The following is a 14,120-nucleotide window of genomic DNA, read 5'->3' as shown; positions in this document are numbered from 1 at the left end:
GAAAGAATCGAATGATTTTCAGCAGAAAAAAGAAAAAAAGAAAAAGAAAGAATAAAAGAAAAAGGAAAAGAGAAATAAATCTTCAACAAAAAAGAACTAAACACTCACACAGTACTCCGTAGCTGGACCCTTATGGGGACGTGACGGAGACGGTTGCCGCAGGCCCACCAAGGCCATTGGCCCTTTTGCCTTCGGATCATGTCTGATCGAACGATGGCTGAACCGATCCTGACGCGACGGATGGGAGCCCCGCCTCTGCCGAGACAAGGTTGTGACAGATCGCGGCCAAAGAACCCACCTGTGTGTGTGTGGTCAGAAGCAACCATCGGCGAACAGGAGGATGCCTGAGCGTACTGGGAGCACCTAATTCGCGATAATCCCGCCAGAACCGAGGAAACTACCGCGGCATGCCTGGCCTGCAACCGAATGTCACAGAGGGCCATTCAAGATAAGCACCTGTTTAGAAAATCCCAAACCCGTTGATGAAGTAGTACGGCCCTATCCGCCTGTTCCAGGTGTCGTTGGGAGGGGGACGTACATCTGTTCGGTGTATGATGTGTCGGCCGGCGAGACTGCAGAGAAGTGCATATTGCATATGATACGGTGACCTGTCACGGTGGCTGAACGCCCGACATGCATACCGGAGAGCTTCCGGAAGTAACGAGCAATTTATTAACCTACTGAGTACGGCCGAGGTTCCCTATTGTCATGGTTTATAAATAAATAACATCGGTTCGACGAGGAAAACTTTGCTGCAGGTGGGACGGAGCCTTCATCCAAAACTATTGTTGGTGATGGCTGCGCCAGAGGGTAGATCATCGACAGATAGTAAGCTGCCAGTCAACTGACAGGCAGGCTGCCTGATTGTTCACATGATTCATAGTGTGCGCTCCATCCCCAAAGATGCTGAAGGTTCGGGCCATGTCGGTCAAGTCTGTGCTTCTGCTAGGTTGGTGCTATAATCTATGACAGCTTGGCTATCGAACCTTCCGAGTCCTGGAGGTATATCAATTCCGTGCATCACTATCAGAATAGAGAGAGAGCTGAAAGTCAATAAGCTTACTTACCCTGGTCAATAATGTTTGCAGCTCATCTTAATTGCCTTGAGGTAATACGCCACGCCACGCCACGGCATGGATGCTGTCATATGTACTTGCCGACATGAATGGCACGAAGCGGAAGAAGTACCCCCGGATTGTTATTCGTATATGAGGACTACTACTTACTGAATTGTGGTGTTGGTGAGTAGGTATGGAGAGAACGAGCTTCTGATTTGTAATTCAAGTGATTGGTCAAGTTGAACTGGACATGCCCGATTGGGAAGAATTCCCCGATGTGGCAGGACAAGGCCTCGCAGACGATAGGAGGTGGATTTTCCATGTTTAGTAGATAGCTGGAGGTTGCCCAGTCATGACGACGCCCGCGTTTCTAGAAAGTTGCCAGTTCTGTGAAGGAGATCCACTCGGGGGTGCCTGTCGGGTGTCCCATAGTTCGTCCTGGATTCGTCGTACATTTGTTGAGTTCGGGTTGCTGCCGGGAAGGTATCGCTTTGAGAGGTCATCCCAGAGCGAATGTAGCGGTATGGATGCCGTGTATTGACTGCATTGATAGGCTATAAGCTGAGACTGTCTCTTAAGTAGCTGGATCTACCAACTTAGAACGGTTCATGCATGAAGAGCTTGGGAAAACTCGATCGAGGCCAATGACCGATCGCTGTTGGGGAAAGTGAGAGTATTAATGTAATTCAAGCATGTTCACATCTTCGTCGTGCTATCGAAACAAGCCAGTCAACTGAAGAGAGATCCTTTATATTGTTCGGAGAGAAGAGTGAGTGGGTGATGGAAGTAAGCTCAGTCAAGTTGAAAGCTGGAAGTCTACCTGCTATAGATGGAGGATGCCTCAGGTACCTGGCGTATACTGGGGTGTTGTGGTATGTTACCTTAATAGTGAGTTTGTAACAATACGTAATCTTTTTGCCGAGAATGTAATCATATGCACTAAATATACTATCAATCAAGAAGTTAAACAATACGTTACATGTTATATACACGTATGATTACGACAACCACGATATTTGGACTTGCGGCCACCTCTTCCTTTTTTCCTTTCCTCTTTTCTTCCTCCTCTCGAGTCACTTCATACTCGGGGAGAAATTGCGTTTGATTCTTTTTCATCAAAATCTCTCTGGTTCAGGCTGTCCTGCATCACGATCCACCTATCCATTGTCAATCTCTGACCGCACTGGGTGCCTTTCATTGACTTTCTACGACGGTATCTACGTACTAAGTAAGTACTACCGGAGTACATTCTCCCCCCATCCGTCCCCTGTGTTCTCTCTCACACACTCTCTCCTCCACTCCACCGCCCGGACGAATCCCATCCAGTGCATTAGTCCGTCCGCCCCAAGGCTGATCGCAACTCGACGGGCCAGCAAATCTCTTTCCTTCCTTTCCGTCCGCTCACTTGACTTGACTTGACTTGACTCGACAACTGCGGTCACAACTGAGGATTCTGACTTGTGACTAACGGATTTACTTTTGCCAGAGGTTACACTAACCCACCCTGACTAAGTTGTCGCTTTCAGGGTCTGTCCTTCCCATCTGCCGGCCCTTCTATTATCCCACACCCCCCTTCTTGAGTCTCTTCTGGCTGTCGTGTCCCCATCGGCCAATCACCGCCCCTCTGTTTCCAGTTTAATTTTATTATTTTGGCCCTTTCATATTACCCTTTTCTATCTCGTCGTGGATCGTTCCAGAAAAGAATATTCTACGGAATTAAGCAGCGCAATCGCCAGGACACTAAGTCGTTAGAGGAATTGGCTTAGTGTCTCATCCCGCCCATCCCTGGATTCCGGCGAGTCAGAGTGTGCGACCGACATTGACTGTCGCTGCTGCGGACCTGATCCGTGGAAGTTTTTAATTTAATCAGAAACATTAATACCAAAAGAAAAAAAAAGAGAAGAAAAAAAAATTAGAAGAGGAGGACAAAGGAAAAAAGAATTAAAAAATAACGAAAAAAAAGAGAGAAGAAAGCTTGTGGCCTGGCCCAACCATTGATTGACCTTCCTCCTGCTCTTATCGACCGACATGGACCCCAACGTTCCCGGATTCCCTTCTGCGATGCAGCAGACCGCGGGTTTTCCTGTCACTCCCCAAAATCCACAGCAGTTCCCCTACTATCCGAATGCCATTCCCCCGTTTCCCCAATCCAAAGCTGTCTCTCATCCTCCACAGCAACAACACCAGCATACTCCTTTCGGTGCCGTGCCCATGCAAGCCGGTCCTAGTGGAGCAATGATGCCGTCCGGATTCCCCCAGCAGTCATCCGGTACGTCGGGATCTTTCCTTTAACTCCCCTTGGCCTGTTATCTCCAAGCTCTTTTTCTCTGTCGCGACTGTTTCGCTACTTATTGTATTTCTTTGATCTCCCTGAGGCCTGTCATCGCTTCCCCACCTTTGCCCCTTTGATCTACACACGGCTGCTCCATGGCGCCGGGTTCTTTTTCCCATACTGAATCCACTGGACCTTGCCTGGTCTAGTAGTTCAAGTACGTGTGTGTGCTAATGGCCTGACGCGTATCCACATTTGCGCTACGATTGCCCGTCGTCCTCTTCCTTCATGTGTTGTTGTTCGTTGTTTCCTTTTCCCTCCTGGCCAAAGTGCGCAGGCGACGTTGGCCGCAAGGACTAGCCGCTAACCATCCGGATGGACTAGTAGGACCCCACGCCAACTTCTCTGCACCATTTGCCCAGCCACCTGTGCCAGCAACGTCTATGAGCCAGTATCTCCCTCCCCAGGCGACTGCGACATCGACTCTTCCCGCAACTACAGCGCAATCCTTTCCGCCCAACATGGCTTCGGTACCGGCGACGAACATGATGCCTGCGCAACAGCAACAGCAACGGGCAGCGCCCCAGCAGAACCCATTGTCGAGCTCCGCCCAACCTACTCCTCAGTCACCTGCGACGACCGCGCGCGAGAAAGCTCGTGTGTCTACGCTGTTGGACATAAACTCGATGTTGCTGCAGGAAGTCATGAATCTTCAGGCGGCTGGCAAGGCTGGTGCGCCTTCGCAAGGCGCGTCAGAGTCGAACCCGTCGCCTGGTTCAGATCAGACCTCGGATAAGCCCACCCAGCGGCCAAGCGCAGAATATCTCGAATGTATGCGTCGGTTACAAGCCAACTTAGGGTACCTTGCAACCATTGCCGACCGGGCTAAGAAATCAGGGGGTGTTCCTCCTGCCGCACCGGCGATTATGTCACCGCCTCCGAACATGCCTTCAATGAATGAGATCTACAACAAACTAAACGAGCTCTTCCCTCGGGCCGCGCAAGGTGGTATAGGGACACCCCAGCAGAGTCCACAATCATTGCATGGCAATGGCCGGCCCAGCCCTTCTCCAGCCGTTGAACACGTTGTTTGAAGAGGTCATATCGACAACAAAACATGATGTGTTGCGCGTAGTGCGAGCTCTATGGGGAGCTGAGCGTACTGGCTCAAGGTAGAGAGCAATCGACCGTCGCTCCTGCATCCCGCCTATACGCCCATGGTTGCACGAGGCCCCTGCCCTGACCGGCTTTTCACTCAAGTCAAGCCTCGAGTTACGATCCGACGAGCCTTCAAATGGGCATCGTGCGCGTCTATATTGCGCCACAAACTCTTCTCTCAATGATGAGCCATCAGATGAAGCCCACAGTCCAACTCAAGGCAGCTCTCTATTTGAAGAAAGAGGTACTTGATATACTGGGTACTTCTAATTTAGAGTCGTGAAGCGTTGCAAGATACACAAACAGTGTTGGCGACCAAATGGGACGAACATGTGAACATTAGCACCAGAAGTGGATGGTAGCTACGAACGATGGGGAGGCGGAGGTCCGAGTGTACGATAGAGTCTGGGGATATAGAATCGTATATTATAGAGATATATATATTTACTGCACGGTACTGCATTGCTATTGTAGAAAACTTGTTTATGGAGTAGGATCGCATGAATTGCTGGCCTGAATGATCAGGTCAGAAGACGCCGCAGCTCCGCCGGGCCAGGGCCAATCAGAGGGCGTCAATCGAGGTGTCCGCCCGGTTCCCTTTTCAGTTCTGTCTGCCACTGCAGCTCGCCTGACTTCAGTTCCTTTTCTCCTCCTTCCTCACGGTCCTCGTCATCCGCCCCTCGCTGTTGCAGTCTCTCTTGTTAGGGGGTCTTGTGAATGTCTTGCGTCTGGCTCCACATCCACAGAAGGAGCCTACTGTCTGTCGCTACGAACAATTCTGTTGCGAGGGCCGCTGCCTCTACCTCCGCCGCGCCGCCGCCGCCGTCATCGCCGCCGTCTCGTTCTAATACTTATACGCCTCTTCATCGCTCTATCGCCAATCCCATCGGATATACCCTGTCGCCTGCGAGGTCAGTAGTTACTCGCAATCCTAGAGTTTCTGCCTATTGGCGCTCTAGTCGACACTTTTCTTTGTGCCCGGCCGCTGCAGCGCCCGGTGTCACCACGAGCATCTGCCCTAGTCAGGCGCCCATCCGCTCTCTCAGCTCGCTCATTATACACTCTACCAGACCCAGTGGTATACGTTCTCGTGCAGACCCGATGGATTTGAACGGAGATGCAGGCGCCAAGCGCAAGCGCAGCTCTATCACCGCACCCGCTGAACGGCCCGTAAAGCACCTTCGCCCCGAATCGAGCGCATTGACACCTGGGGATTCGACGCCCGCCAATGGGACGGTATATGATGTGGAGGATGATGAAGATGCGGGTCGTCTGCTGCCTGTAGGGCCTGCTCAGGCTGATTCGCCGGAATGGCAAGCTACCATAGAGGAGGTTGTGAAGAGCGTTGTATCTATCCACTTCTGTCAGACCTGCTCCTTTGACACGGAGCTGTCTATGAGTAGTCAGGCTACTGGGTTTGTGGTGGATGCAGAGAATGGATACATTTTGACAAATCGACACGTGGTTTGCCCGGGACCTTTCTGGGGATACTGTATCTTTGATAATCATGAGGAAGTAAGTTGTGCTCTCTCCGCATGTGGATCTTTCTTGGGACAGGAATGCTGATTCGTATTGGTTACGTTAGTGCGACGTCCGTCCCGTGTATCGGGACCCAGTACACGACTTTGGAATTCTGAAATTCGATCCAAAGGCTATTCGATATATGAAACTGAGGGAGCTGAAACTGCAGCCGGATGCAGCTAAAGTAGGATCTGAAATTCGCGTCGTTGGTAATGACGCAGGAGAAAAATTGAGTATTCTGTCTGGTGTCATTAGTCGACTGGATAGAAACGCGCCCGAATACGGCGATGGCTACAGTGACTTCAATACGAATTATATCCAGGCCGCTGCAGCAGCTAGCGGTGGAAGTTCCGGCAGTCCTGTAGTCAACATTGATGGTCATGCGATTGCTCTGCAGGCCGGTGGTCGTGCAGACGGTGCAGCGACGGATTACTTCCTCCCTCTGGACCGACCTCTACGCGCACTGGAATGCATCCGTCGCGGAGAGCCTGTCACGCGTGGAACGATTCAGACGCAGTGGATTCTGAAGCCATTCGATGAGTGTCGTCGGTTGGGCTTGACGCCCGAGTGGGAGGCGACCGTGCGTAAAGCAGCGCCCACGGAAACCAGCATGCTGGTGGCCGAGATCATTCTGCCTGAAGGCCCGGCGGACGGAAAGCTCGAAGAAGGAGACGTGCTTCTGCAGGTCAACGGGGAGCTTCTCACCCAATTCATCCGGTTGGATGACATCCTAGACTCGAGTGTTGGGCAGACAGTGCATCTGCTCGTTCAAAGAGGCGGTCAGAATGTGGAGATTGAGTGCCAGGTTGGCGACCTGCATGCCATCACGCCCGACCGGTTTGTGACGGTGGCTGGAGGCACGTTCCATAACCTGTCTTACCAGCAGTCGCGGCTGTATGCCATCGCTACTCGCGGTGTTTACGTCTGCGAGGCTGCAGGCTCCTTCAAGCTGGAAAACACCCTCTCAGGATGGATCATCGACTCGGTGGACAAGCGACCCACTCGCAATCTCGATGAGTTCGTGGAAGTGATGCGAACAATCCCCGATCGTTCGCGCGTGGTGATCTCGTATCGGCATATTCGCGATCTCCACACCCGCGGCACCAGCATCGTCTATATCGATCGACACTGGCACCCGAAGATGCGACTGGCTGTGCGCAATGACAACTCCGGTCTGTGGGACTTTTCGGACCTCGCGGACCCTATCCCAGCTCTTCCTCCGGTTCCGAGGAAAGCCGATTTCATCCAACTCGATGGCGTTAGCCAGCCTGCTGCGGCCGACATTGTGCGCAGCTTCGTACGGGTATCCTGTACGATGCCCCTGAAGCTGGACGGCTACCCCCAGGCCAAGAAGACCGGGTTCGGATTGGTCGTTGATGCAGACAAGGGTTTGGTGGTTGTATCGCGCGCGATCGTGCCGTACGACCTCTGCGATATCAACATCACGGTGGCCGACTCCATCATCGTGAACGCTAAAGTAGTTTTCCTGCATCCGCTCCAGAACTACAGCATCATTCAGTACGACCCAAGCCTGGTGCAGGCACCGGTTCAGAGTGCCAAACTCAGCACCGACTACATCAAGCAGGGACAGGACACGATCTTCGTGGGATTCAATCAGAACTTCCGGATTGTTGTGGCCAAGACCGCCGTAACCGACATCACTACTGTTTCTATTCCAGCCAATGCCTCCGCACCGCGCTACCGTGCGATCAATTTGGACGCCATCACTGTGGATACCGGACTCAGCGGGCAGTGTTCTAACGGTGTTCTGATTGGCGAGGACGGTGTGGTGCAGGCATTGTGGTTGAACTACCTTGGAGAACGTACGTCCAATTCGCACAAAGATGTGGAATACCATCTAGGATTTGCGACCCCATCTCTTCTTCCTGTCCTGTCGAAGGTGCAGCAGGGAGAGATGCCTAAACTGCGGATTCTGAACATGGAGAGCTACGTGGTCCAGATGAGTCAAGCTCGCATCATGGGCGTGTCGGAGGAATGGATTGAGAAGGTGACGCAAGCTAACCCATCGCGGCATCAGCTTTTCATGGTGCGCAAGGTCGATTGCCCACCGCCTGGATTCAACTCGGCGGCCGACACGTTCGAGGAGGGTGATATCATCCTGACCTTGGACGGACAGCTGATCACCCGCGTCTCTGAGTTGGATATCATGTACGAAAAGGATACGCTGGAAGCACTGATTGTCCGAAACGGACAAGAAATGCGGATCCAGGTGCCAACTGTCCCAACGGAGGACCTAGAGACTGACCGTGCCGTCGTGTTCTGTGGTGCTGTGTTGCAGAAACCACACCATGCGGTCCGTCAGCAGATTTCCAAGCTGCACAGCGAAGTCTACGTCAGCGCAAGAGTATGCTCCCCTCCCTCCGGCCTTTGCCACTGCCATCTAGGTAACTAACCATCCATTTTACAGAGTCGTGGATCCCCCTCCTACCAATATGGCCTAGCCCCAACCAACTTCATCACCGCCGTGAACGGTGTCCCCACCCCGAACCTGGACCGCTTCTCCGAAGAAGTGAGCAAAATCCCCGACAACACATATTTCCGCCTTCGCGCGGTAACATTCGACAATGTGCCGTGGGTAGTGACCATGAAGAAGAACGATCATTACGTATGTCACAATCCCCCCTATCTTTTCTCTACCAAATCCCGAAAAACGTGGTAAACTAACACATCTATTACCAGTTCCCCATGTCCGAGTACATCAAAGACCAGTCCCAGCCTTCCGGCTGGCGGACCGTGTCTCACGACAAGGATAAATATAAAGATGGCATTGCGCCGGATGCTGCGAACCTGAACCCGGATGCCATGGACGAAGGGTTTGATGGAGTCAGTGATATCGAGCCGGATCTGGAGTGAGTGCAGGGCGGACTGTATAGTATTCTGTGATGAGCATGGCCGTGTTAGATGTGTATACCAGACATGGCTTTTGGAAAACGTAAAAAGAAAGTGAAAAATGGGAAAATGATAGACATTCTTAGTTGCTTGTGCAGAGGTGTAGATGATGTATTGTTTGGGATGGTCACTTGATGGGATGTAGTGGCTCGACTGAGATGATGTTGGAGCTTATCTGGTTTGTTCGGTGTAGGTCCCTTGACAAAATCTACAATAAGTGTATTACATGACAATCTAAGCCTAAGAGGATTGATTAACAAATGACACTACGAAAATACAACAGATCCTTGTGAAAGAAAGCATTCATTATGAAAAGGTTTGATTTAGTTGAATTAGATTCATTGCACGGGAAGTCCATATCCCTTCCACCAATAAGCGCTAAAGGTACTCAACCTCTTTTCCGAGACAATAGTATATCCAGACCGCTGATTGCCTTTTGTCCTTCTTTGAACGCACCTGATCACGAATGTGTTCGAGTATACATGAGCATGAGCTTTGCCCACTTGCGTTTCGTTATCGATGTGTTGATGATAGTGACGAAGATGAATGAATCATCACAAGAGGCAGACAGACCTTTGGGGATAGAAAGATAACGTGACAAAACAACCATATAACCAAAAGACTCATCAATGCACTCTGACAGATACGAAAACACAGTATCCAAAAGAGATAAGATTTGTCAAGATCTAACAGACAATAACACCTCTTCCAAAGGGATCCACAACCGGTGGAATCGCTTCATACTCAATCCTACTCCTATGCCCCTTAACCGCAGCAACGCACAACTCCAACGCCGTAAGATCCCCACAGCGCGATGTCGCGATCTTAGAGCTAGGCACTAATCCCCCGACCCTCTCCGTCTCCATCTTAGCCGTTATCTCGTACCCGCACATTTCCACCTCCAAAAGAACTAGTCCCTCCAACTGCCCCAGCTCAGACAGCACATCCTCCCACGTCCCAGCAGTCAACGACACTCCACGGAATGCTACATGTCGTAGCGTCTTATGAAAATGTCTTAGCCCGCGCAGCCTCTTCGCACTAACCGAGACATTCTCGAGTGTGAAAGACCGCAACGGCGCATCTGGATGGACGAGAGATGGACATGACTTGGCAGTCATGTTTCTGCCGTCCATTTGGCCAGAAAGCTCGACTGAGACGAGACGTCGGGCGTGTCTGAGAAGGCTGAAGATCGCGGTTGGTTCGCGCTCGAAGAGCGACGATGCTGAGGAGTAGTATGAGAGTTGGATGTGGCGGAGGCGGGCTATCACGGGGTGAGGGATATGCTGTGCTGTGGCTGGATATAAGGTATCGTTGTCACAGTCGTAGAATTGGGGAGAGTTATGTTGAAAGTCGATTTCTTGGAGGAAGGGAGGGGGGTAGGCTTCTAGACAGTGGACGAGGAGGTTGGCGAAGTGGCGGGAGAGGTTCTCTTGGTCTGGGGTGCCGTTCTTTATGGTTTGGTATTCCAGGCGGCGGAGGCGGACGAGACGGGGGAGGGTGGTGGAGAGAAGGTTGATCCATTGTTGGATGATGTCGGGATTAGTTAGGATGTGGTCCCAGGGAGGTCGGCATTCGATGATTAAGGTGCGTATATATTGACTGATGTTGCTTTGGTGGAGGACGTTCAGGTCGGAAAAGGGACTGTTATTTGTGCTGTCTTCGATGTAGACAGTGCAGTTGGTGAAGAGGGCTCGAGAGGCAGCAGCACAGAATGACCGGCTCACCTGGCGAAGGGTCCTAAGATGCCCCTTGCCATGGTATTTGGAGTTGGCTGTGGCGTAATCGGCAATCTGAAGCTAATGGTTACGATCTGGGTGGCAAGAAGCTGCTGTACTGGAACTTACGCTCTCTTGAATCTCCAGGGGGAGGTGGATGGATGTCTGTGGCGTAAGGGCAGACATTTTATAGTATAAAGATATGGCAAGGAGTTGATTTAATAATACACTGACGATAGGTCTTTGGGACGGGGATTCGCAGAGTCAAGGGAGAAGATGGAAGCCCCAAATTAGGAGAAAGCGGTCGCTGTTATAAAGGCCCCCAGGAGTATGCGTATCATGGTGAGGCAGTGACATGTATCATCTAGGGGTTACGTCCTGGAACGTAACGATGCAATGTCTGACTCACCCACTGATTGTTTTTCTGTTTCGTTGACGAGATGATGATGATGATGCGGACCCGTATTGGGTGCCGGTTTGTACCTCATAGTGACTGGCAGTAATTGCATACATGTCGGGGTTATGCTGACGCCGATATTGGATTTTGAGACATGCTGTGCATAGCAGAGAACTATGATTGGATCTGTGAAGATATGTTCTGGGACCATATGTTGTCTATAGTATATAGTAGGCTGGGAGCCTCCGTTTCTGCAATAACTTGATAGATGGGTTTTGGTCGACTTGTTAGCGCGCCGGTATAGTGTAATGTCAAAGAACAGTCCATATTGACTCCAAAGCAATAATCACGGAAGTAGTAATATGACAGAGAAGGAAATAAGCAGGTGTTTAATTCTCAGATCGTCAATGGGTGGTCTGTGGGGTATATAGAAAGACGTCAACAGCTGAACACAGGGTTGTTTCGAGCAACTGCTCAAAGAAAAATTGATAAGAACATCGAGGCTCAGTTCAAAAGAGTATACAAGGTAAGTTCCAAACAAATATTGCTGCTGGAACGGTATCTCAAGTGGAGTAAATGGAAGAGTTTGTGTTGGTACCATAAAGCAGGACAGTAAACAAAGAATGGTTAGTGTAGCTGCGAATGTGACAGTTGGATATAATGCGTCCGTTGTAGGAAGTGCGTTCATAGTCTAGGCGTCATCATAGGATGTTATATACAACGGCTATCAGCCGCAGAACCTCAGTGGGTATATAATAGAAGAGCCGGTCCAGGCAGCATGTATACATGCTCAACTTTGGGCTCGACTCGAGAATGTCGCGGGACTGATCGCAACATAGGCGAATGGACAGCCGTCCACTCAAATGGCCCTGGCATAACCCAGCGGCTTCCAACATCTGCAATAGACTCAGACAACCGATTGGTTTCAAGTCTCCTTGCGCGCCTTCATCTCAGCAATGAACTTAGCGCTCTTGCTGGTCGGCACAATGTAAATCTTCACCAACTCATCCACAACCTCAACCTTTCCACCACTAAGGATCTGTACCAATGGCACCTTCTTGCCAGCGCGGATCAAACCACCGGTAACCGTCTCCATGAAGCACTCCACCGTATTGATCTTGTACTCTCCCTTCTGATCCCACGGCAACGGGAAGATGTAGTCGAGATGATCCTCGATCGAATGCATTTCGGAGAACGCCTTGATGAAATCCGTCTGCGCATCCATATGGTACAGGAACACAGCCGGGAACTCAAGCGTACTCTCCGGCGACAAGGGATCGGGCGAAAGTCTGATGCCCACGTCCTCCATCTCAGGCGGCTGATCCGTCTTGCGAGTACGGATCTGGCGCGCCTTCAGCGCAACACTAAGCAGCGTCTTCTCCTTACGCGTGCGCTCATCCTCGGCCTTCTTCCTCGCTGCGATGCGCTCAAGCACAGCCTTGCGCTCGCCGATCTTTCCAGCAACCATCTGAAGAGCCTTGTTGTTCGGATCCAGCTTCAATCCCCGGGACGCCACATCCTCCGCCTCGACAATCTTATCCAGCGAAAACAGCGCCATGGCGGACCGATAGTACGCTTTCACGTTCTTTGGGTTCAGCTTCAGCACGGCTGCGCAGTCGAGGGTCGTAGATCGGTAGTTTTCTATCCACATTAGCAACCTCGCTCCCTACTTCAGGACACGAAAAAACACCTACTCAGTTCCAAATGGCACAGCGCGCGATTGATATAGCACGCCTCCTCGACCTCCCTCCGCAAACGGGCCTCCTCCTTCTCATCCTCAGGCTTATCCCACTTATCCTCCTTGGCCAGCAAGACCGCAATACCCTTGGAGTAGTGCTCCTTCGCATCAGCCCAGCGCTTCTCCCGAGCAGCTTCGTTTCCTTGTTCACGGAAGTTCTGCGCGACATCGCCGCGGGTACCCTCGTTCTGGAGCGCGCGGATCGCATCAAGGAAAGGGTTTTCGCCATCTACCCACATACATACCCCGTTAGCCTATCATCCAGCCAAGATGTTTCCAGAGATGAAATTAGGGAGGAAAACTAACTCTCATCATACGCCTTGTTGATATCCGTCATGAACAGCGGCGTGCGGTTCAGGATATCCGCCAGCTCGTCTGTCGTGTGCGTGCTCACGGCCTCCATGGCAGGCGGCATTTGAGGTGCCATGGGGTCCGCGCCCGCATTCAGGTCTTTGAGGCGCTCTTCCTTGATAGGGATGGGGAGCTCCTCCGGGGGAGGTGGGGTGAATTCATCTTTGGCTTCGGTCGCGGGGGGTTGAGGCTGCTTGTTGACTTCGAGCGACTCGTCGTAGTCGTCGGGGAGTTCTTCTATTTGGCCCATTTTGGTTCAATGTGAGGTTATGAACCTGAGAAGGAGATGTGTTTCGTTTTGGGGTGAGGGGGATTGGAGATGATCGTCATGGAAAAGAGGAATTTGCTGTTATCGGAGATGCAAACCATGCAAACTGGTGGGGAGGGGTTAGCCCTTATCTTATCTATTGATGGATCAGGTATGGTTGATGGATGTGGTTGTTCGCGATGGGTGGGATTGTAGTTGTCAGGTAGCAATAATGCGTATTCTTCTCTTCTTTGATTGTAAATTAGTTCCTGCTGGTAGGTCGGAGATTGGCGAAGGGCATTGCAGTGTACGGCAGATGCCGTCAATTCTAGATTATCCGGACACGACCCTACAAAGAGGATCGTTCATCTAGACAAGACCCCCCACAATGGATGAAGAGTGGCTACAAAACCAAGACATGGTAGACCAAGAATGGTCAGGTGCAGTTGGTGCTAGCTGGTTGCGAAATTATCCTTCTTAAATCAGGTATCGCTGGGGAAAACACCTGGCCTGGAGGGAAACTTGCGACTTGGGACGGGATATATAACGGGAAGTAGAGACAGTCAGGTGAATGAAGGCAATGAAACAATAGACGAGTCCTCAATATCATTCTCTTTCAACTCATCGAGATTCACAATTTTATTCACTTCATAATACATTACTTACGGAAGCCACCGACACAGCCATCCCCATTCACTAACAGCTTCAATGATGTCTCAATTGTCTTTCACATGTGTAACTTTAACCATGTCA

At 51.1% G+C, this 14,120-nt stretch overlaps 4 protein-coding genes across 4 annotated transcripts; 2 read left to right on the top strand and 2 right to left on the bottom strand.

Annotated features, from left to right (window-relative positions):
* Positions 1-3,086: 3,086 nt before the first annotated feature.
* AtWU_08420 (uncharacterized protein) lies at positions 3,087-4,424 on the top strand (the record flags this gene model as incomplete). Its single annotated transcript, XM_035503528.1, has 2 exons — positions 3,087-3,327; positions 3,718-4,424. 2 exons carry the CDS (start codon positions 3,087-3,089, stop codon positions 4,422-4,424), a joined length of 948 nt encoding a protein of 315 aa, XP_035359421.1.
* A 1,165-nt stretch (positions 4,425-5,589) lies between these two features.
* Positions 5,590-8,883, top strand: AtWU_08419 (putative nuclear serine protease HtrA2/Nma111; the record flags this gene model as incomplete). The annotated part of the gene is made up of 4 exons (XM_035503527.1): positions 5,590-6,003; positions 6,074-8,374; positions 8,438-8,635; positions 8,710-8,883. 4 exons carry the CDS (start codon positions 5,590-5,592, stop codon positions 8,881-8,883), a joined length of 3,087 nt encoding a protein of 1,028 aa, XP_035359420.1.
* A 722-nt stretch (positions 8,884-9,605) lies between these two features.
* AtWU_08418 (inner centromere protein, ARK binding region family protein) lies at positions 9,606-10,820 on the bottom strand (the record flags this gene model as incomplete). The annotated part of the gene is made up of 2 exons (XM_035503526.1): positions 9,606-10,709; positions 10,764-10,820. 2 exons carry the CDS (start codon positions 10,818-10,820, stop codon positions 9,606-9,608), a joined length of 1,161 nt encoding a protein of 386 aa, XP_035359419.1.
* A 1,136-nt stretch (positions 10,821-11,956) lies between these two features.
* Positions 11,957-13,370, bottom strand: AtWU_08417 (HSP70/90 family co-chaperone CNS1; the record flags this gene model as incomplete). Its single annotated transcript, XM_035503525.1, has 3 exons — positions 11,957-12,672; positions 12,726-12,998; positions 13,076-13,370. The coding sequence occupies 3 exons, from the start codon at positions 13,368-13,370 to the stop codon at positions 11,957-11,959; spliced, it is 1,284 nt and encodes a 427-aa protein (XP_035359418.1).
* Positions 13,371-14,120: the final 750 nt, after the last annotated feature.

Source organism: Aspergillus tubingensis, assembly GCF_013340325.1.
Source record: "Aspergillus tubingensis WU-2223L DNA, scaffold_9, whole genome shotgun sequence".
NCBI lineage: Eukaryota > Fungi > Ascomycota > Eurotiomycetes > Eurotiales > Aspergillaceae > Aspergillus > Aspergillus tubingensis.
This window is presented reverse-complemented; position numbering and strand designations above follow the sequence as displayed.